This window comes from Epinephelus lanceolatus, chromosome 24, assembly GCF_041903045.1.
Source record: "Epinephelus lanceolatus isolate andai-2023 chromosome 24, ASM4190304v1, whole genome shotgun sequence".
NCBI classification, from domain to species: Eukaryota; Metazoa; Chordata; class Actinopteri; order Perciformes; family Serranidae; genus Epinephelus; species Epinephelus lanceolatus.
Window position 1 is genome coordinate 15,069,304 of NC_135757.1, and position 22,022 is coordinate 15,091,325.

Sequence of the window (22,022 nt, forward strand, 5' to 3'; positions counted from 1 at the left end):
TTTAATAGCTTACATTACGATACATTTTAATTGTATTTCATTCCTCATTAAGTTGAATAGAGGCTAATGTCTCAATCACGGTAGTTTTGGCATAGACTTAATGATGCGATTAATAGCAAAACACAGTTCTATAATGAGGTGTGTGTGTGTGTGTTGGCTGAGTGCGCATGATTATCTGTAGCATGTATGTGTGTGTCTGTGTATATAGTGTGTGTGAATGTGCCTGTCAAAGGCTGCACCGCCCTAGAGGTTATCTTTTGCTTGTGTGTGGGCATGTATGCCAGTCTGTGAGTGCATCTGTGTGTGTGTGTGTGTGTGTGTGTGTGTGTGTGTCATTGTGAGTGTGTGTAATCAGCAGTCTTTGTCAAAGCGCCCCTCCAATTAAAGTGGAAATGCATGCAGTGACCTACTCCCAAATGAGTCCCTTTTTTACCCGGCAGGCCACATTCAGTGAGGAATCGCTAACAAACCTGCGTGTGTGTATGTGTGTGAGAGTCCCCTTGCTGGGAATTCACCTCAACACCGAATTACACAGAGCTCTATTAATAGGTTTAGTTGCACATTCTGTGTGAGTGTGTGTCTGTGAGTGTGTAATAAACTTTCCCCTCATCTTTCTTACTCTATTACTTTACATCTCTCTGTGCAACTGTGTGTGACTGTGATTGTTTGTTGGATGTTTTGTTGACTTGTTTCGAGGCTTTCAACTCGTTTTTTTCCTCATTCTGTCTTCTACTCATCTGTCCAGCCGCTGCTCTGAGCTCTGCTAACATTCATTGTACTACCTCGCTGCATTAGTGCGTGTGTGTTTGTCAGAGTGCAGAAAGTGAGGGGAGCGAGGCAGAGGAAGAGGGTTTAGTGGTACAGTGGGGTGAGAAAGAGAAAGACAGGAGTAGAGGGGAACAAAAACTGCCTTTTTTAGAATGTATGTGTGTGTGAGAGCATATGAGGGTAAGATATGCATAAGTAATGCACAACCGGGCAGTGAAAAGTGTAATGTCTCTCTCCCTCTCTCCCCCTGAGCCCTGAACAAGTGCTCCAAAACTGTCACTCACAACTGCCAAAATCCAGCCTGCGAGGATGAAACCATATCCACACACAGGCATATGCCTGGATATGTGTGTACACAAGTATCCTTTGACTGTGTGCACTTTACTGAGTGTCTGCTGCCATGTGGAGGTACCAGTGTGTATGTGAATATGCAAAGTATCCACTGACAGGCCACGCCAAAACTTTGCTAGAAAGCAGCAGATATTTTAAAAACGGCTCTTTATAGTTATGTGGAGAGAGAGTGGTTGTGGGTGTGTTTGATGGTAACTGCTAACAGTAGCCAACTGTTAACTGTGCGTGTCTGTTCTCTCTTGGTGGATATTGTGTTTCTACAGGATTTGTTGTGTGTATTTTACAGCCAACTATCCTGTTCCAACTGACTGACAAATCCACTGTTTGCATGTGTTTTATACGAATGACAAATGCTGGAGGACAAACATAAAAAACTTCACTTATAAGCCTCAAAATTTAGCGCACACTGTATACACAGCCAGTTCTTATTCCCAGGGTGTTGCTTTACCACGCCAGCTGGCGTGTGACGCCAAAGACACTCTTTCACATCCTTATGGGATGCACTGGGCTTTCAGATACCTCCAGTGTTAACCTATTTGTTGGTAGTACTTGGTGGTGAGAGAGACTGGTGTAGTATAAGGTGTAAGAAAGCCTGCGTAAGGTGGGACAGAGATGAGTTGGATGGCTCAAACAAAACTGGACTTAAATTGAGAAGACCCCAGTTTGTGTCCAGTGTGAAACCAGAAGTCAATGTTATTTTAATCTAATGGGCAGGGACCAGTTGTACAGAACACCTTACATTTTTTCCTTAAGTATGACACTCGAGGCTTTATTTCTCCTTAGCTGAGGGACTCACATAGTTGCACAGAGTCCCTTGAAAGATTTCCTTAGTTAAGAAAAAGCGTTACAGTCACTGCGTTGAAAGAGATTTTATGGCACTAAAAGATTCCATGGAGATTGTTTGTTTGCTTGGACCCATGCTTGTGATACCTGTCTTAGCTGTCTTATAGTTAGATAGTGAAAAAATTGCATAAGAAAAGAAGACAAGAAAACCACAATGGTCAGAGGAGGAAAAGATTAGACTTCTGGAGGAAAACAATCTTAGAGAGCACACACTACAAATTCAATTCAATCCCCAAATACCAGAAAACAGAAAACGGTGGAAAGAAGTCACGTTGAAAATTAATTAATTCAGATCTGTAGTGTAAAATCAAAAGTGTATCCATTGGATTCTCCTGGTCGCGGAACACTTTTCCCAGGGTGTGTTAATTTTTTCATTCATCACCATAAATTCAGTCATGTTGCAAAAGATAGAGTCAAAGGTAGAGTTAAAGTTTTTTTTACCTTGCTTTGGTTGCTAAAGTCTTTTGTGCAATGGTGGACCAAGAGAAAACCATAAATACTTAAGTGAACATTCCAAGGTAATCTTAAGGAGAAGACTTAAGGGTGTTTTGTGCAACTGATTTTATTTTGAGGAATCCTGAACCAGGAATTTAAGGATAATATTAACTTAAAGTGTTTTGTGCAGCTGACCCCAGATTCCTAAATTGATCAAGCTCTCATGCTTCTCAGAGTATAAACTGTTTCAGTGATACCAATTTACTTTCCTCCAGTGCTGTCCTATGAACAAACTTCACTTTTTTTGTGTGTGTGAGTGTGTGTTTACACCAGCTGTACTTTGTATTTGTGTGCAGGTAAAGGATGTGATGAAAGATGTGATGGCGGGCCTACAGCAGACCAACAGTGAGAAGATTCTGCTGAGTTGGGTTCGTCAGAACACACGCCAGTATCCTCAGGTTTGTTTTCTTACTCATTCAGTTTTATTCTCAGTCTGCAGGCTGTCACACTGGCCCCACTGTTACCGAACTTCTCCTCTAATGCAGGCTCTTCTGTGTTTTCAGGAAACTTTAGTCCTGTGACACCATTAAAAAAAAGCTGCCTTATTGACTGACCATGTATGTAGAGCATGTCTTCTTTTAAAAGCAGTAGCTTCAGGTCCTGCCTCCGTTTCATCTTTAATGGTATAGAATGTTTTTACCACAGCCAAAGACCTTATGTTTTTTCCAGTAGTCTGTCTATCTGTCTGACTAGATTATTAAAACCCCTCATGAACAGATTTTCATGAAATTTGTTGGACAGATAGGCTGGGGGCCAAGGAATAATGGATTAGGTTTTGGTGGTGATCCAGATCTGGGATTAGTGCCATCAGATGGTTATCATTTTATAGCCCTACATATGAAATTAAAAGACTTGAGCCGAAGTCCTAAAAATATGTTTTCAAGGTGGAAAAAGAATCCAATTAATTTAAAATTTCAGCGGTCTTTGTGATCTCTTTAGATTCCTTTGGAGTATTTATAGAAGTTTGTACAGTCCATTTTGTTTTTTCTCCATTTCTTTTTGTAACTTCTGGCATGAACTGTTTACTACTGTATTAAATCCAAAACGCAAGAGCACTGACAACACAGCTTATGCCACTTTTTTGGTAATGTGGCATTATATAGTTTCTTTCATATATTCTCCGAGGTGCAAAGCTTTAAAGTGCTTGATTTCCTGTTTAGCAAAATGGGTCCTGAATTACCTTAATTATTTTTTTATTTTTGGCACACTTGCTTGACACCAAAAGAAACATACGTAAATTAAAATATGGGTCAATCATTATTCTTATTATACAAAAAGTGGCCTTTTGTGTGTGGTTTTTGGAATAGTTCCTTTGTATCAGAGCCAGATTTTAGACCGTGCTTAATTTTGACCTTAATTGTGATCTAATATTAACTTCAGAAACAATTAACACATAAATGCCCATTTTAATGAAATACATCATGTGTTGTATTTCATGTCTTTTGATACAAAAAGAACACCTGTCCCCTGGAGTCACTGTTGTGTCCTCCACACTGTGCCAAATGTAAATTCAGGGAAGTCTTTTAGAGTTTGTACACTTGGTGACCACAGCAATAGTCATGTGTCAGGAGAGCGCACAGCAGAAGGACAGTTAGCTTCATGGAGGGCAATAAGAAAAAAACTGAGGTAATTTTTTGTTGAAATAAAAAATATTTTTATTGGCTGTCCTTTCCAAACAGCTCATATTTCCTTTGAATGTACAAATATTAAGAAAACATTTTATAGTGTGTATTTTGTGTATATTTAATGCTAATGCTAAAACGGACATTAGGATTAGCAAGCAAACATATTTTATAAAAAATGTGACATATGGCAATGGAAATGACAGTGTCAGTGTTATATAACTAAAAATATTATATCAATATAGTTCTCTAAATATGTGTCAGATTTTCTAAAAATTCTCAGACCAAAATGGACCGTAGTTGAAGAAGAACTCTTTGACGTATGCTACAAACGTTAGCTTGTCCAGCTAACGTTAACTAGCTTAGCGTGCTACCTAACATTACAGTTATAACGTGGGTTACCTCCATAGCTAAGCAGTCTGTCAGGTCATATATTAAAAGCTCAGACTGGCAATTTGAGAGAGAAAAGATGCCTTCACTCTAATATACCTATGAAAATGGAAACCAGTATTGGTGCAATCGTGTTTCAACAGATGGTGTCATACTGCATTCACAGGTTGGCCCTTTAATATCCATTATCTCTGTCCTCAGGTCAATGTGGTTAACTTCTCCAGTAGCTGGAATGATGGATTGGCCTTCAATGCCCTCATCCACAGCCACAGGTATTGTAAAATGGGTAGTGTGCTGGTGTGTGTGTGTGTGTGTGTGTGTGTATGTTAGCAGAGAGAGAAATAGAAAGAAAACAAAAAAAAAGACACAAAGAAGTGGATAGACAAGGGAAATGTCAAGGGCATACAAAGGGAGACGCATTATGAAATTTATATGGCTGCCTAAACTGAGGTCTTGTTCATACATTTTATTACATTTATATACTTGGACGTGGAGAATTAGTGCTAAATACTCACAAAAGGAAAAAGAGAAATAGAAAAGGAAAGACACAGAATATGTCAGGTAGTGCCAGTTGGTATTAGTGGTGCACGGCTATAGGAAGCCATTAAAACCATAGCTGTTTATAAGGTGGACACTAAAAAGTCTCCAAGCCAGTGAGCCAGTATACTGTAGCCTATGGACAATTCTGGCGACCAATTTGTGTGTTCTTGCACGGCTGCCATCACTGTGGCAAGTGGCAGTGTCTGTGGCTGCCTGCTGACAGTAACAGCAGCAAAGCTTGCAGATACTCAGATTATCTCAACTACTTGATGACAAACTGTGGCATAAAATGTAGACATTATTGACTTGGTGTTTTGGTTTAACAGCTGCTTTAACTGGTGACTTTAGCCATATGTATCTGTCGTTGCTTAACTTACAGAAATGGTTGGCGAAGTTGATAAACACAGATGAGTGTTTAAAATTGATTCAAGAAAAATTGGGGCTTTTACAAGGACACTTAAATCTGTTCATGTTTTCAACAGCTGTCATTACTACGAGCAACCACGCATTCGGCTGAGAACGAAACACCAGACAACATTGTGCCTGTTCGTTTTGTGATGCCAGCCAAATGTTTTCCTTTGTGGTCATTGCCTTAGTTAGAGCAGCTACTGTTTGTCAGAGAAGCTACTGTTTGACACAGTTACTTGATTGACTTAATTTATTCTGTGGGAACACCACAGCCTCTAGACAGTCATGTTAGCCCACTAACATTAGCTAAGATAGCAAGACAGTGTTACAGTACATTAGCTGACTTGACTTGTTTCACAATCCTTTTTAGTCCAAGTTTGCCGCTACTGTTGGAGCAACTGAGAACTACATATGTTGTTCTCAATGTTGTCAAAAGTAGCATTTAAAGTAGAAAGTAGAAGTAAAAGCAGAAAATTCTACACTTCGTAGGACAGCTTGCATTCAAACATATGTATTTTGTAGGGAGATGCTACTGCAGTAATGCAACTTGTTTACTTCGGATACTTCCTCGGATATATCTATATATCTAGCATAATTTCACATGTAGTGTAGTGAAGTTGTATTATTACATAGAAAAGCTACACTAAATGATTAAATGAACAAATGAATGAATAAATACATAACTAAATGAATCAATGAATGGATAATGGATGAAAGCTGGGTGAATACATTACATGTAGAGGAGAAACAGTGTCTATCTGCCTCTATGGTTGCTCACGAGAGTCTTGGTCTCAAGCCTGGTCTCTCGTAGTTATGAATTAAATCCTGGCTAGCTGAAAGAACATCTGTTTGCAGTGTCCTTACTGGAATACAGAGTGGAAGATCACACACACGACAAAGCCATCACCCTGCAGATCATTTCCTCCGCTGCTCCATGCCAATAGCATTCTGTTTACTGATTGTGGAATTACAGCAGATTTCACAGAGCAAATGTTTAAATCAATTTACATACACAATCAACACACTGCTTTGCATTATCATGGTCTAATTTCACTGTTTAATGGTGGTTGACTGGAGAGTGCAGCTTACAATCACTGTGCAACAAATGGTCACATGTTTGCTGACTTAAAGTTGCTCCAAAAATAAACCTGACTGCATCAGCTGAAGTAAGTTAATTACAGTGTATTTCACATTTAAGAAAATTAATCTAAAGGCTGTGTAATAAAAAAAAAAAAAACATTTTTCATTACTGCAATGTCAGTCTTTTTACTTAAAGAATGCTCTTTGTCCCCTTTTTCTCAACATGTGCTGAAGCATTTACATTGAGCAACGGAGAATATGTGTAAGTGATCCTTGCTGATTTCCCTTTGCCTCCGCAGACCTGAGCTTTTTGATTGGAGCTCAGTGGAGAAGAAGACGTCTGCGATCGACAGACTGGAACACGCCTTTAATAAGGCAGAACAACACCTGGGGATAGAGAGACTGCTGGACCCTGAGGGTAACTTACACACACACACACACACACACACACACACACACTGATATTTCCAGAGAAGAATATTTGAGGTGAGTTACGGCTCTCATCGCATTTCACGCCTTCCAATCATGCACCTTAATTGGCCCAGTTTAACTTGATGTGTCTGGTGTGATTGGGTGTTGCTATAGTGATAACTGTGGTCACCTTGGTGGAAGGACTTGATCAGTGATGCACAAACTGACCGAGCTCACCTCCCTGGAAAAGCCCTTTGATTTTGTACAAAATAACACACCTCCTAACAAATATTCATTCTGGATTTGTTGACATTTGTGGCATCCATCACTGCCAGGGTTGCTGCTGTGACCTAAGACCAGTATACAGACTCTTAATCAAAACTGTCAGGCAGGGGTAAAGTGAATAAAGCTGGGTCAAAGTTTGTTGCAACACTGTCTTTGGTGGGCAGCTCTCTGTGATAAATGTTGGTGGTGTTTTTTGCAAACACAGGCCTAGATTTACTACACTTATCAGGAAAATTGTCAGTGATATTGCCTCTTAGAAAACTAGAGAGATCGATAGTCGGGTGAAGGCAAAGTGATCGATCAATGTAAGAGAAAGGGCCACAGTCCTGAATAAAGTTTATATATCTAAATTTTCCTTTTATTATAAAACCATTTAATATTAAAAAATGATTTTTTTTTGTCACCCTCCTCATCAGAGGACAAATATATATGTTCTTTATGACATTTATTTCTTATAAAATAGTCTTCTCCCACTTCTTAATAATTTGATCATGTAACTGTTTGTCTTATCTGGATGCCACTTGACACACACCACCCACCCAAACACTGCTGCAGACTAAGTACACCTCTTCATGGCAGTGGCACTCCCCAGTGGAAGTGGCCCCTTCAACAGAACAATGTGTCATGCCACACCGCAAAAACTCCAGGTGTTTACCTTGCCTCCAAATTCCCTAGATAAAAATCAAAATGAGCACCTGTGAGACATGCCATACCCCAGAGGTAGATCAGACATGGCCCTGACTTGTCCTTTGCGGATTGTCCCGTGGTATCTGGAACCGGGGCGTTGGCAGCAGATACTTGGGTCCTGTGAGTTGCAATGTTGGGTACCAGCAAATCTTGAAGATGCTTGATCAGTTTGTGTCCTGCAAGGGGGCTGCCATCAGGAAGAGCTGTTGCCATGAAAGGGGGCGCTTGGTTTGCATCGATGTTCAGGTGGGTGGTGTGTATCAAATAGCAAATTATGGAGGCAGATCCACTGCTTTAGAATGAGCGGCAAAGTAATAAGAGAGGCCTATGATGTGAGATGCCTCAGTACTAATTTAAAAACCAAGTTACAGAGAGGAGCAATCAATATATGGTAAGTAATACTAGCGTTAGCTGCTAATGCAAATTCTAACTTGGCCCTCGCTTCTCCCAGTTAAAAGCAAAACTGTTACTGAAGTCATGTGCATTTTGTTCACAGGTGCATTATGTAGAAAGCCAAATTTATTAGGATGGTACTGACTCAGGAACTGAGGTAAACAGTACCCAGTAAGCAGCATTCTAGCTGTGTAAGGTATATGAGCTGTGATGAACTGGAAGATTTAATATGCTGAAATAAATCAGATCAAATAAAGAAATTCAGTTAAATATTAAATACAATACACATTGTTATATGGATTTCCTTTATTTTTGTCCTTCCTTGTCTTTTATTTACTGTGCATCATTTTTTAAAAATGTGTTCTTATATAAGCATTTTATATTTTTCATATTACCATATAATAAACTAGGGTTTTTTTTTCTGTATGGTAAAAAATTTTCCTCTCCACGTGTGCAGTATTTTATCAATTTTCTTAATATCTTGCCATGTACATGTCTGACTGGGCTTTTAGGATTGGTCTTGATTGAATGTGAAATCAGAAATTGAGAGGCCTTCCCCTTTAATCCTGTCTGTTGTGAGCGCTATGTTCAGTTTTTGAGCCAGCGCGATAGGGGATGTTGTAATCCCTCGCAGCTCACTTAAGCCTTGAAACGACACATCACGGCAGATGAATTTCCATTGATCTTACTATAGACAATCGCCAGTTTTGAGCAAGTGGGGTGAACGTGTATCATTATTATGCCTTGCATCAATGCTCAAAAACCCATTAACCCCCCACCTGGGCTTTTTGAACAGTTTCTCATGCTATAAAGGATTTCAAGTTGTGTTTGTCTGAGGATTGTTTGGCTCATATCTCAGTGAAGAGGAGCTGTCAGGATTTAGGAAGTTGGACGCTTGTTTGAAGTTTACTCCTTTGAAACAGCTCATTGTCTGTGATGCCAACAGTAGTTTTAATGCTAGCCGTCAAACCGTGATGGATACTTTGGTGTAATCATAAACTTCAGCCTTATTACCTTGTCTTTTTTATTTTCTTTATGTCTCTTTATTCTTCCAGTTAAATCACTTGCTGGCTGTTTAGAGGGGGATTATTACCAAAGCTGTAAACAAAATGTTTAAACTATATTATAGTTGTAAATATTTTTGTACTGAAAGTGTACTTTTGACTAGGGTAGATGTAAGGTCATGGGGTTAGGAGGTATTGGAAATATACCCTGACAAAACTATATTACAGTTCTTTAAGGCTACAGTGAGGAAAAGCCAATTCAAACAAAGCAAGAACAGTCAATGTCTGATGTGAGAAATGAGGCTGCCTTTACTCGTAACATTTTAGTTATTCTACCACTGCAGCAACATCTTGGCTTCTTATATAGACAGCTTGGCAATACTTGAAAGGAACAGTAACCTCACTGGTCAGTAAGCCTCCTACTGGCATCCAAAAATCGCACACAACTTATATAATACAAAAGTATTTCTTTTTGTATTATCAGGATGAACCATAGGCATCATTCACACTGGGGACATGTCCCCACCACTCCATAAAATGGATGGTCGAGTTTGTCCCCATCGCTTTTAAAGTCTCTAGCACAAACTGGAGACAGACCCACAAAGCAGACTCACAGACTCGGATAAAAGTTCAGGGTCTTTAATCAGGCTCAGGTTGGTACACGGGTAATCACTCACACAGGCAAAAGTATCCGAATCCACAGGACAAATGGTCAAAAGGCAAAAACTGAACCATACACTCACAGGAAACACTAGGAAATGCTGCAACTCTCACTCAAAGGTAAAGACAATCTGGCAACAAAGGAGGGGAGGACAAGGACCTAAATACTCAAAGACAAGGGAGACAATGAGACGGAGGTAAACATTAGGGCAAGTAATTACAGAGGAGGAAAACTTGACAGAACGTGGGATCTGAAATGAGACGAGACGATGGTTACCAAAATAAAACAGGAAACACGAGGATGACAAATAAACATGAAATCAGGGAGCTTGATGGGTCAAGGACAATTTGATGGGTCAAGCACAATTTGTTAGAATTGCTCTGTGAAATACACAGCTTGCACTGATGTCAAAAATATCAGTTTAACTGATACATATTGCTTCAGTTTATTTGAAATGGCTTCAATACTCATTTTCCGTAGTATCGATACACCAGTTCCAGCTGCGCATTCTCAAACACTCTTACTGTTAATATTTACAACATTCATTAGTTGCTGTTCCCTGCAACTAACCAAAAGGAGAAAACTTGTTGTGTTATGTTATGTTAATAAATGAGAACACTTTGACAAGGGTTCATTTGCACATCAGGAAAACTTACAATGCAATGTAAAGACAGAAGAAACAAAGAAGTAAAGTCAGCTACAACAAAATCCCCCCCTACCCTACTGATTCTAAAATAACCCAAAAATCCACATGCGTCGATCGGTAGCTTTAACAAAGTGCTGACACAGTTTCTTCATGCTCAAGTTTTCCATTCTCTCCCTGTGAACCGGACAACGCATAAAAGCTAATAAAATCCAGGGCTTTATAAATTAATTTAAACAAATTAATTTGTCATTGATGTGAATATGTGCCATGTGCACATTTAAAAAAGTGACTTCCCCTGACAAAAGAGGAGGTAGGAGTAAATCATGCCTGCATGTGTGTTGATTTAGCAGAGACAACATTAAATGAGAAAGGTCCATCGACAGGAGGATAAATATTTGAAGCAATACAGAATGCCCGAAAGTCTTACTGTATTACATTTCATTCTAGTTTTGTATTTTGAATTGTCACCTGCTGCCTGAACTTTGTTTTTTCCTTTACAACAATAAAGACGCTTGAACTGTTGAACTGTTTAATGCTTAGAATTTAGAGGCCCCCCAGATACCCCACTTAATATGTACCCCCCCATGTTGAAATACAACCTATGCCTTCAGTAGTAGCTGAAGCAAGACCCTTTTGATCCATTGTTGTGCTTTTTTTTCCCCAACCTGCTGTAATTATCTCCTCGGGCCTCATACTGATCCCCCCCATTACATTGCCTAACATCACAAATTTTGAAGACAATTTACAAGGTCTTTTTTATCCCCACCACTTTTCAATACAAGTTGGTGCCCCAGGGATTCACTCTCCAGTGAGTCCTGTGCAGGTTCACAGCAGATAACCAGTGACTACATATTAAATGTAAAACACAGAACACACACAGGACAAAGGGCAATAAGCCATGAATGATGCGCACTGGTGCGCACACCAGTTTCTAAAGTGGGTATCTACAGCTTCATTTACTTGGGCAGGTCATTTCAGTGGCTGTGGGCCCTGACTGCAAACACTCTGTCCCCTCGAGTTTAAGGCCAGATGAAAGACCACTTCCCTTTTCAGACTATATATATGCTCACACGGTATAGCAGGGAACAAGACAAATGTGTGATTAGTGTTATTGGGTGATATAAATAAAATTGAGTTGAAGCTCAGACCATCATTCAGCATGTTAGGCTGAAAAACACCCCTCAGGCTGTGTTAGTCAACAGCAGCAGTAGCACCAATTTATAATTCACATGTGTACTAGTGATTATATGATTCAAACAGACTGTGTTGTCCTTGTGAATTATAGATCTCCACACGGCCGGCAGAGGATACAGAACTGACCCCAACGTTTGGCATGCTCGCCAGTCACGTGCGCAGCTGTTGTGTTCATTGTTGTTGGTCGACATTAGGTAGAAGCTCAGTAAACACTATTCAGCCAGTACATTGGGGAGTTTAAAACTGAGTTTGGAGGGATGTGATAACACGCCTGGTCATTTGCAGTTGTTAGGGGGACAAATCCTTGTATTTTATATATTGGATATATATTGTGTATTTATCTCTCCAGCTTCTCCCACTTAATTTCCTTTTCACTCCTCTTTCTTGTCTTGTCTTGCTTTGTTCCTCTGTTCACTTCTTTAGCCTGGAATCAAAGCTGACATCCAGCTGCACATAGTCCTTGAACACATAAGCACAGCGTGGAATATTGGTTAGACATGTTTCTATCAAGCTGCGACTCTATAAAGTTTTATGTGACCTCGCACGGGTCGTGGCAACTTGGAGAAGTCATGAATGGAATATTATTGTTTGTTTTGTACAAGAATAGAATTTCTCAATCATAAGTTAAATATCACGGAGGAAACCAAATATTTTCCAGGGAATTATTTGAGAAGCTATTTTAATCCAAACTAATGACATTTCTACAGTGTGTGCTTACAGAGACAGATGTAATCACTGCAGGGCAGGGACACACACACACACACACACACACACACACACATACAAGCAGAGGCATATAGACACCTGTGAAGCAACATGGAAAAAAGACGTGCAGACACACACATCAGTAAGCATAAATGTGGACACTAAACGCACTGTGCAACAAGTTCTCCACCCATACAGCCCATACATAGGTCATGTGTTTCTACCCTTGATTACAACACTCAGGAGTTTTTCCAAAATTAACGCCCCTACCCATGGACAGAGCTCATATATGACCATGTAGCATGTAGTAAAATGTCTACTTCACCTGATCGAAAATGTCAGAAAACCCAGTAATGTTATAACTTGACCAAAAAATGTAATAAAATGTTCTGATTGATATTGTAACAACCACCTAACAGTAAGCCTAAATATAGATTGTAATTGCTGCTTGGAAAAATGACCTTTATGATCGTGTTTTGGAGGACAGTCTGGCAATCTGACATGCTTATACACACACATAACATAACACACAAAAAACACACACACACACACAAAAAATTGTACTCCCAAACACAATTATCCACACATGCAAACACACACTCCAACATCCATACACAAAGACGACCACAGTCCCTCATAGGTATGCACACACATATAGCTGTTGTGGAATGACTAAAATGGAGATGATGGGATGGAAAAACAACGTGGACTGCACAAGTGAGGGATGTGTACACACTCAGACACAGACTTGCAGCTGGTTGCATTATTTACGGAGCTGTTTGTCTTCCTCAGACAAACAATAACATCCTCAGATTTCTGTGATGCTGATAAATCAGTATTCTACAACCAAATATATGACGAGCTGTATCTATCTATCTATCCGCTGACACACATATCTTTCTTGGCACACACTTATTTCTGTTGCTTTGCATCTGGCTATTTTTCTTTCTGTCTTTTTCTTCCTTTCCATCATCGTCTTCTTCCTCTCTCTTGTTCATTATTCCGACAGTTGTGAGCTAACCACGTACCCACCATCAGTTCATTAGCACTCTGCGTCTTTCTCTGTCTGTCTTTCTTTCCTCCCTTTCTGCTCTCAGCCTCCTCTCCCTCAGCTCGCCCTCTTTCTTCTCTCCTCTCCCTATCTCTTCATTTATCTGCTGTGTCTCGGCGCTGCTGTGATCTGTCTCTATTAGTTTTGCCCCAGGTTGACTGGCCGGGCCACAGGCTCTTGGCCACCTTTCCTGAAATTATCGCTGTTATATCTGTCCTCCACCTGTTGGAAAACTTTGCTCAGACTTAATTTAGCTGTAGGATTGAGGGCAGACAGGCGGACGCACACTGATGCTATGGGAAATAAGAAGAGGCCTACAGCTATTCATGAGCACAAAGAAAAATGTCTGTTTTTGCAGTTGAGACATCGGCTGCCTTACCCTGCAGCCTCTTGGATACCCTATAAGAGGCCATCATATACTTGAATTCATTTTCAAGCTCCGTCTCACTGAAACAACTTCCTCAATGGATTCAGATTTGCTTTCTAGGGCTGCAACTAACGACTCTGCCAATTATTTTTCTGATTAATCCACAGAAAATACTGAGAAATGCCTCTCTACGTTAATGTTCTTAAGCCCAAGTCAGCATCTTCAGATTTCTTGTTTTGTCAGACCAACAGTCTAAAACAAAAAACATTTAGTTAAGAAATTCACATTTAGAAAAGTGGATCCAGAGAAAATTACTTAAACAATTATTGAATCATGTAGTTCTTGTTGCAGATGGATTTCCTGTCGATCAGCCACCAAACAGTAGTTTCAACTTGCTCATTTATATTACTTTAGAACTTCCTTGCTAGCTTATCTGATATTACCAAGAGGCAACCTCCCGGGCTGAAAAATGAAACCAACGCAGAGTTCCAAAAACTGTAGTTCCTCTAATGGCCACTTGAGGCTAAACTAGCAGCTAGCACCAGGGTTAGCGCCACCTTCTTCTCCACAGATGCTCACTTTAGGCTTCAAAAACCTGAGATGGAGCTGAACAAAATGCCAAACTCGGCCACGTCCATTATTTCATAAGGTCTATGGGATTAATTAATATAAATGTGTGTAAATTTAAAATGTGATCTCTTTCTCTACATTTTTTTCCGTTTTTATCAACAAAAATCTTGAGTTTTTTGAAAACTGTTCTAAGAGAAGATATTTTTAAAATGCTGGGCTATGGTTTTATTGAGGAAATCAGTTTAATTTGGAGGACTTGCATAATTTCTTTTGAGTACATGTCCCTCTCCATTTTTTTAAATCCTTTTTTGAATTGATTTTTTTGTGACTGGATATATATTTAATGAAGGTATTAAAAGTGATGTGTGGTTTTGGGTTTTCCTTCCTCATTGTTTTTCTTTATTTGTTTGTTATGTGAATGTAACTTTCCTCTGTGTCTAAAGCTCCCGTAAAAACAAGAAAGTTAATCTCGAAGGGTTTACCCTCGAAATTTAAAATGACTTTTTTCTCCTCTAACTTCCCACTCTTCAGATGTGGCGGTACCTCACCCTGACAAGAAGAGTGTCATCATGTACGTGACATCACTCTTCCAGGTGCTTCCCCAAAGCGTCTCCATGGAAGCCATCCATGAGGTGGAGACGCTGCCACGGGCGACCACAGCCAACATCTCCCGGGTGACAACAGAGGAGCACTACCAGATCCAGACCCAGCAGCGCTTCTCTCAGCAGGTTAGACACACAAACACAGACACGGGTGGAACCACACACACACGTTGTCAGTCCTTCCTGCCATTGCATTCTGTTGACTGTTACTAAGGCTGCCACGTGGGACTGCTACGCCTCACTGATTTTTGAATTTTCTCCGAAACAATTCTTGTATTTCATCACTTTTATTAAAGTGGAAAAAGACAAGCTTTTTACTTTAACTGATCATTATGAAGGAAATGTTGATTGTACAATGTAATGGCTATAGAGTAATGACACCATCAACCTTTAGATTTATTCCCCCTAAACCTCACTTTCACTATGCAATTCTGTCTGTGCAATGAAGGTTCCATGCGCAGCACAAAGGACACGCATCAACCATTACTCATCCAAAACAGGAAGTGGATAGCGCTTTCAGAAATACCACGTTTTCCATGGTAGCTATTTATAGCTATCCCAAGTTACCAAAGAGTATCAGTGTATGTTAGAAAGCACGCATTGTTATGTAATAAGTTTGCCTGTGTATTGCAGCACAGGTTTGTTTGCTTCATTCTGATTGTAATTTTCTTTGTCTCACCTGAGTGATGTCATCAGAGCTGCTGTGATTATGAGCCGCAGCACAAGATGTAGTTTCAGTTAGATTTGTTAAGGTTGATATTTTTGAGGATTGTTTATCCTTTCGTGTTTTTTCCCCCATTCAGCAATACTACATTTTGTTTATTGCTGTGAGGAAAAGCTTAAAGGTAACTGTGTTAATATTTATAATTAAACCCGCGGTATTATTGTGACTATTTGCCAGGCTCTGAGGAAAAAAATGGAAAGTGATCCAGTTGTGTTTGTGACAGAGGCGCCAACAATTATAACAGTTGTCTAGTCCCACTTTAAATCAAGTCATAACAGCCATCTCTCTAGGAAACAGAAGAAAGGAAAAATTAATGTGCCCTAGATATTGTCATAGAAGCTCGGCATCCTGTTACCATAGTAATGTGCCATTGTTGTTTCTGTGGTAACACATCATGGGAACTAGTTGAATGGTGATAGTGGCAGCTTCATGCCAGTGATTCTTGTCATTGTGTCTGTGCAATTTGCCGTCACTGTTACCATGACTGCTTCATGCGGTCATGATAGCAATATGCCATGATTGATTCCCCATAGGCCTTTGCTATGCATGCATTGTGTCTGTGCTGTACACTCACTTGGTCCTAGAGCTTCACATTTACATTTCATTGCTTTGTTGTTGTGGCAGTGCCCACACTACATAATCATACTCAAGTAGGCTCTATAGTATTGCATATCATACAGCTAAATTACTGCAGTTGTTTGTCCACTGCATATTATCAGCTCCAGAACAGGATTCTCTAACCTAGTTACAAAATGAATTTGCACTCCTTCGAAGCATCGACACTTCTGTCCCGCCACTCTGCCAACCTGCCACTTTATCAAGATTACGAAGTGAGCTTGTGGAATTCCCAGCAGGGCCCTCTGTCTGTTGTAGTATCCCAGAGAAACTGAAGGGGATGAAAGAAACAGAGGGGATGATCCCTGCTATCAAATATCCACTAAGTTGTCCTAAATCAGCACTGTATGGCAAGAACAGAATTAATCAAAGAAACTCTGCAGAGATTTGGAGATCTTTTAGATAATGAAGGGTCAGGTAGGACACCTCATTCTTACATCTCTACAAGCAGTAAAGGAAAAACATTAGAGAGAGGTTTGAAACTCCATCTATCCCTGTACTTTTGTAAAATAAAATGAAGGCGCTAACCAGTATCCACACAGGCTCACCAGCATAGTTAAAAAGAGAATCACTGTTCGGATTCTACTTTTTAAATTGGATAATGAACAGTTTGAGAACATATTTTCCTCTCAGTGGTGCCACAAACTGCGAGCAGGTTTCCTGGAGGAGCAGATTATCGCAACCATTTTAATCAAAGGCGTGATTAAGAGGAGAAAATGCTGCAAATTTATGTAAATATTATGATTATATCAGCAGACGTTTTGGCACAGAGAGCCAAAATAAAAAAAATAATAATAATACAAAAAGAAAAGATCTGCCACAAGACAATAACCTCTCAGCTTTACTGCTCCTGAAATTGTATTAGACAGAAAATACCTCTTCAGGTCAGCCTCTTTTTGTGGAGTGGTATTGTTGTGTGGGAGTACTTTGAAAAATAAACAATTTTATCTCCGCCTCGAGCCTCTAGAATTTTGGAAAAAGCTGTAATATACAGTATTTGCAACTGAAGGCTGATGAAGAGCACTTTCAATATAAACTATTATATAGCAGGAATGTTATATCAGTAAAGTAATATTATCTGATTTGCTCTGTAGTAGGGCTGCGTATCAGTAATCACTACCTTGCGTTGGTGGTCTGACCCTGGACCGTCCCGACTCCCTGCTGGATCAGCAAACTGTCATTTGCTACTGTCTCTCAAGCAGCTCTCCTCCCAGCAATCACTCAGTTTAACATTTTTTTAATAGTTTAAGGTTTATTTTTCCACTATCAAAAATAAATATTAGCATTAGTATTATCACAGTTGCAGGCCCTTAATGCACCGTGCTAACTAAGGTAGCAGCTAGCGTTAGGATTTTCTCTGCCATTTTGTTCAAATATGCGTAATTCTAGCTCCAAAAAAGCAAGGTGGGAATGGCCCAAATTTTAAACTGGAGATTTCAAAACAGGAGTGCAAACAAGTGGGTGATGTCACGGTGGCTATGTCCTCCACAATGACACCCAACCCTTCTCTGCAGTAAACCTAAGATTGGAACAGTGCAATGCGTTTTCTGGCATCACAACTTCTTCAGTAATAGAATTAAAGTAACAGACCATCTTAAGACCTTTGACACACATAGCATTAACAGTTCATGTTCCCAAAGCTGAGTTTGAAATAAAACTTCAATTCAGCATCCACCTAATCACCATCTGTCCGTTCATCTGCTCATCCCTCCATTTAGTCATCACATGTTGAGGTTAGGCTCTCAGAGGCAGCAGTGAGGCAGAACTTCTTCCTGCTGGGGATTCCCAAGCCCTGCCAGGTATGCAGGGAGATGTAGTCACCCTTCAGTAAGGAGTAGACAAATCTCCTATCTTGTTCTTTCAGTCACTCTCGGAAATTTGTGAGCATTGGAATGAAAATTGACTGCTAAATTTAGACAGAACCTCTCAATGAATGTGCTGTAAAAAATGGACCAAATCTCAAGTCACAAATTAGATCCACCAGTGCTGACCTTTCGAGCTGAGTTAAGAAGAGGTCAGTGTCATGCTATCGCGCTGAATCGCAGCAGGATGGAGTGAGCTTCCTGGAGTAATGGCTGGTAATATTATTATCTCAGTCAGTTTAATGGCCACACCACCCCCTTCCCCCCCATCAGCTATCTGAGAGTGGAGGAAACTGCAGGCCTTTTCCCTCTGAGAATTAGACAGACGGAAAAAGAGATGGAAAAGAGAGGCATAGATTTTGAAGGAAAGATAAGAGGGCAAAGAGAGGAAGTGGGGAGGTGTAAAGATGTATAAAGATGTACAGAAAGATGAAGAGGTGGTGAGGGGGGAAATGAAGAGTGAGATGGAGCAGACAAATAGGGAGTGCGAGGAACAAGTCAGATGGCAATAAAACGAGAGAGGGATAGGAAAGACGGGAGGGAAAAAAAAGGAGTTACTGACAGCGGCTATTATCTGCCTCCTCCCTCATCTGTCATCATCAAAGCGGTGCTGTCACCACCTCCTTACATCAACACCATACTACCACCACCTGGGACCCAGGGAGGAAGGGAACTTTTCATGGAAATAGAGTGGGAAAAATGACTAAATCCAAAGTTTGAGACAATTGTTTCAAATTAGAAAAGTCAGCTTTTTTGTGACATTATCTGAGGTGTCCTGATGCTCTAAAACCCCACCTGTCTGCTGCTCCGAGCTGGTGCAAACAAACGCTAAGAGTTATTTGCCAGGAAGCGTTTGATCCCGGGCTGGGTCGCCTCTGGCTGTCTGCTCTTTACAGCAAGAAAAACACCTAATCCACCTTGAAAGAGAGAAAGGGGAAAACAGCGAGGAGTAAAACAGAGGAAGAAGACAGACAGAGAGATGATGACAGGTGAAAAGACGAAAAAGAGCAAGGGGAGAGAAGAGAGACAGGGGATGGAGGTGAAAGGGGAGATTGATAGCTGGGGAGAAAGAGCCGAGACAGCGAGAGATTAAACTTTTATGATGTCTGTGGTGGAATGGTTGACTTGGTGTTAGCGATGCAGCAGCTCACTCGGCTGTCATAGTAAAGGCAGCTTGGGAATGTCAAACTAGTGAGAGAATTAGTCGTCAATTAAAAGTTATTTGTCCCTCCAAAACAAGAGCTCAGCTGTTTGAAAACGTGGCACCTGTACAGTTTGACTACTGTATGATTTTAAAGGTAAAATCCTAAACAGTGCACACATTCATCCACCTGCAGTTAATGTCATGGTGCTAAATTCCCATGTTATACCGTGCCTCTTTTTCCAGCAGCACAATCGCCTCCCTGCACTAGTTTGGTTTCCTTTTTGGTTTTCTTCTTATTTCATCACACTTTATATTTTAATACTATTCATATATTTTATACTATTGATTTAATTTCATGTTTAATCACATGTGCTTTTGCAGAATGATTTAAAAGTCTTTGAAAAGCCAGAAACCAGATGAACGGAGGCTGTTAGAGCAGCATATTATTTCCCATGGTTCTGGAGTGAGATGTTCAGCAATCACATGTGGGTTTGTGTCCACATACTTTTGGCTACATAGTGCCTTCACTGCAGTGACAAAATTAGATGGAATTAGTGTTGTCAGTCATGGAGAATTTTTCAATAAGAGACCTCATTTACTTAGACTGAACTAAAAGATTTTTAATAAATCTTGAAAGTCATGGCTTTGCTCTGACTTACAGATTTTATATATCTGCTGTTGAGTCATACACTGAGTAATGAAGTTTTTGTGTAATTGCCTCTGTCTTTGATAGACCATGTGATGCATTAATACACATGAAGAGGCAGGACTGAGAGGCACAACCAAACGCAAGAAAGGTTCTTCCCCACTTTTATATCCAAACTTCATACAGTACAATAGTTTTACAGTTGACTGTGAAGCATATCCAAAAGGCTTCATCGAAAACAGTGTTTGCGCCACACTTAATGACTCATTAGTGGACTGATTTCAATAAGCCATCCCTTGAATTTTTAATGTAAAACATTTGTGAGCATGTGCAGCAAACCTACACTTCTGGTCAACATTGTTTTCCTGGACTTTCACACTACTGCTAAAAGCTGCAGCCCTAACCCCAGTCCAAATGCTAAGGTAGACTACGTTAACTTGCTACTGGGGTACTGTTGAATACTTAAATTAATTATGAATTACTTGCATGTTAAAACCATTAAAAATTTATATATTGGAGCTGTTAATTAGCGGAAAGGTTCAACGTTTTGGGAAATATGCTTATTTGCTTTCTTGTGAATAGTTAAATAAGAAGATCAGTACCAGTTTCATGTCTGAGAGTTAACTATAATGTGGAGCTACACCTGGGAGTTGGTTAGCTTAGCTTAGAAAAAAGAATGAAATCAGGAGAAACAGCTTGACGTGCAAAATATGTGTTAATTAGTGAGCTGTAAAGCTGTTGGTCGACATATTTTTAAACACTGAACCGAACCAGGCTAGCTCCTTTCATTTGGTTCCAGTCTTTACACTAAGCTAAGTTAAGTTTAGCTAAGCAAATTGCCTCCTGACTCCAGTTTCATAGTCAGTGGTGCCCCCAGAATTTTTTCATAGGGGTGACCAGATGGGGCCACTGAAAATCTTTGAGTGGCACACCAAAACTAACAGCCATAATTGAATTTCAGGAATTCCATTGTGCTGATGTAGTATATACCGTAGGTTAGCTGAAAGTTATATCAAAATGACAGTTAAACAATCACACATTAATTTGACTTTTTTTTTTTTTTTACAGGTAATATTAATAATTATCTGATACACATCATTGTTATTCGAGTAGGCTGGTTGTCCTTTTCCTTATGAAGACAAACATACAGCTTTAATTAAAAGGAGCAGATTGATTGTAAGGAAAAAAAACATTTATTGGGAACTCAAGTTTAGGGGAGACTTGTAGAACCCATTTTCTTTCAGATACCTTGAGGTGAGTTCAAGGGACCGTAGATCAGAAGACTGTGTATATTCTTACCGTTCTCGCAAAGTAAACCTGTAATGAGATCTAATGAAACTAAAAATCAGTCCATTGTTTGTTAGCCAGTAAATGATAGGTGATGATAAATTGCTTAGGACTGCAGTTATACAGAGCTGCTGCTAGTTAGGGATAAATGTGCCAGAGTGAGTGTGAAGATGCCAAACAGGCCAGTGATCTCTTTCCCAGGAGAGAAAACAAAGTGTAAAACTGTTGACATTTTAAACATCAGCAGGCAGAAAGAGAGTGTCTGCATGGGTGTGGTGGATCTCGAGGATGGAGGGTTGTTGAATGGGAGCTGCTCACAACAACATCAGCTTTGACTCTACGCTACTGTCTGTTGTCTATTCTGTCCACATCTCCTGCATAACACATCTGTTCTCTCTCTCTTTCTACCTCTGCGCTCTCTCATGTCTGCATTATCTGTAGCCGGGTTTCCATCCAAGGAGTTTTTCAAAGTGTCAGATTTGAAAGCCATTATACATTTTACAAATACATAATCAGCAGTGGTAGGAAGTATACTTGAGTTTTTTTTTCACCTCTGTTATACTTCAAATCCACTACATTTCAGAGAAAAATATATTTTGATGATTATATTTCATGGAAAATCCGCCTCTAAAATAGGATGTATTGTTCGGTGGAAATTGCTACTTAAACAC

At 39.9% G+C, this 22,022-nt stretch overlaps 1 protein-coding gene across 17 annotated transcripts in view; it reads left to right on the forward strand.

Annotated features, from left to right (window-relative positions):
• dmd (dystrophin) overlaps positions 1 to 22,022 on the forward strand; it is a 376,736-nt gene that overhangs the window by 162,569 nt on the left and 192,145 nt on the right. For all 17 annotated transcript variants that reach the window (XM_078165601.1, XM_078165594.1, XM_078165599.1 and 14 more), the window contains exons 6-9: positions 2,754 to 2,855; positions 4,671 to 4,741; positions 6,797 to 6,915; positions 15,003 to 15,199. In XM_078165601.1, the coding sequence (XP_078021727.1) occupies positions 2,754 to 2,855; positions 4,671 to 4,741; positions 6,797 to 6,915; positions 15,003 to 15,199 (489 nt within the window). The remainder of the gene's footprint in view (positions 1 to 2,753; positions 2,856 to 4,670; positions 4,742 to 6,796; positions 6,916 to 15,002; positions 15,200 to 22,022) is intronic.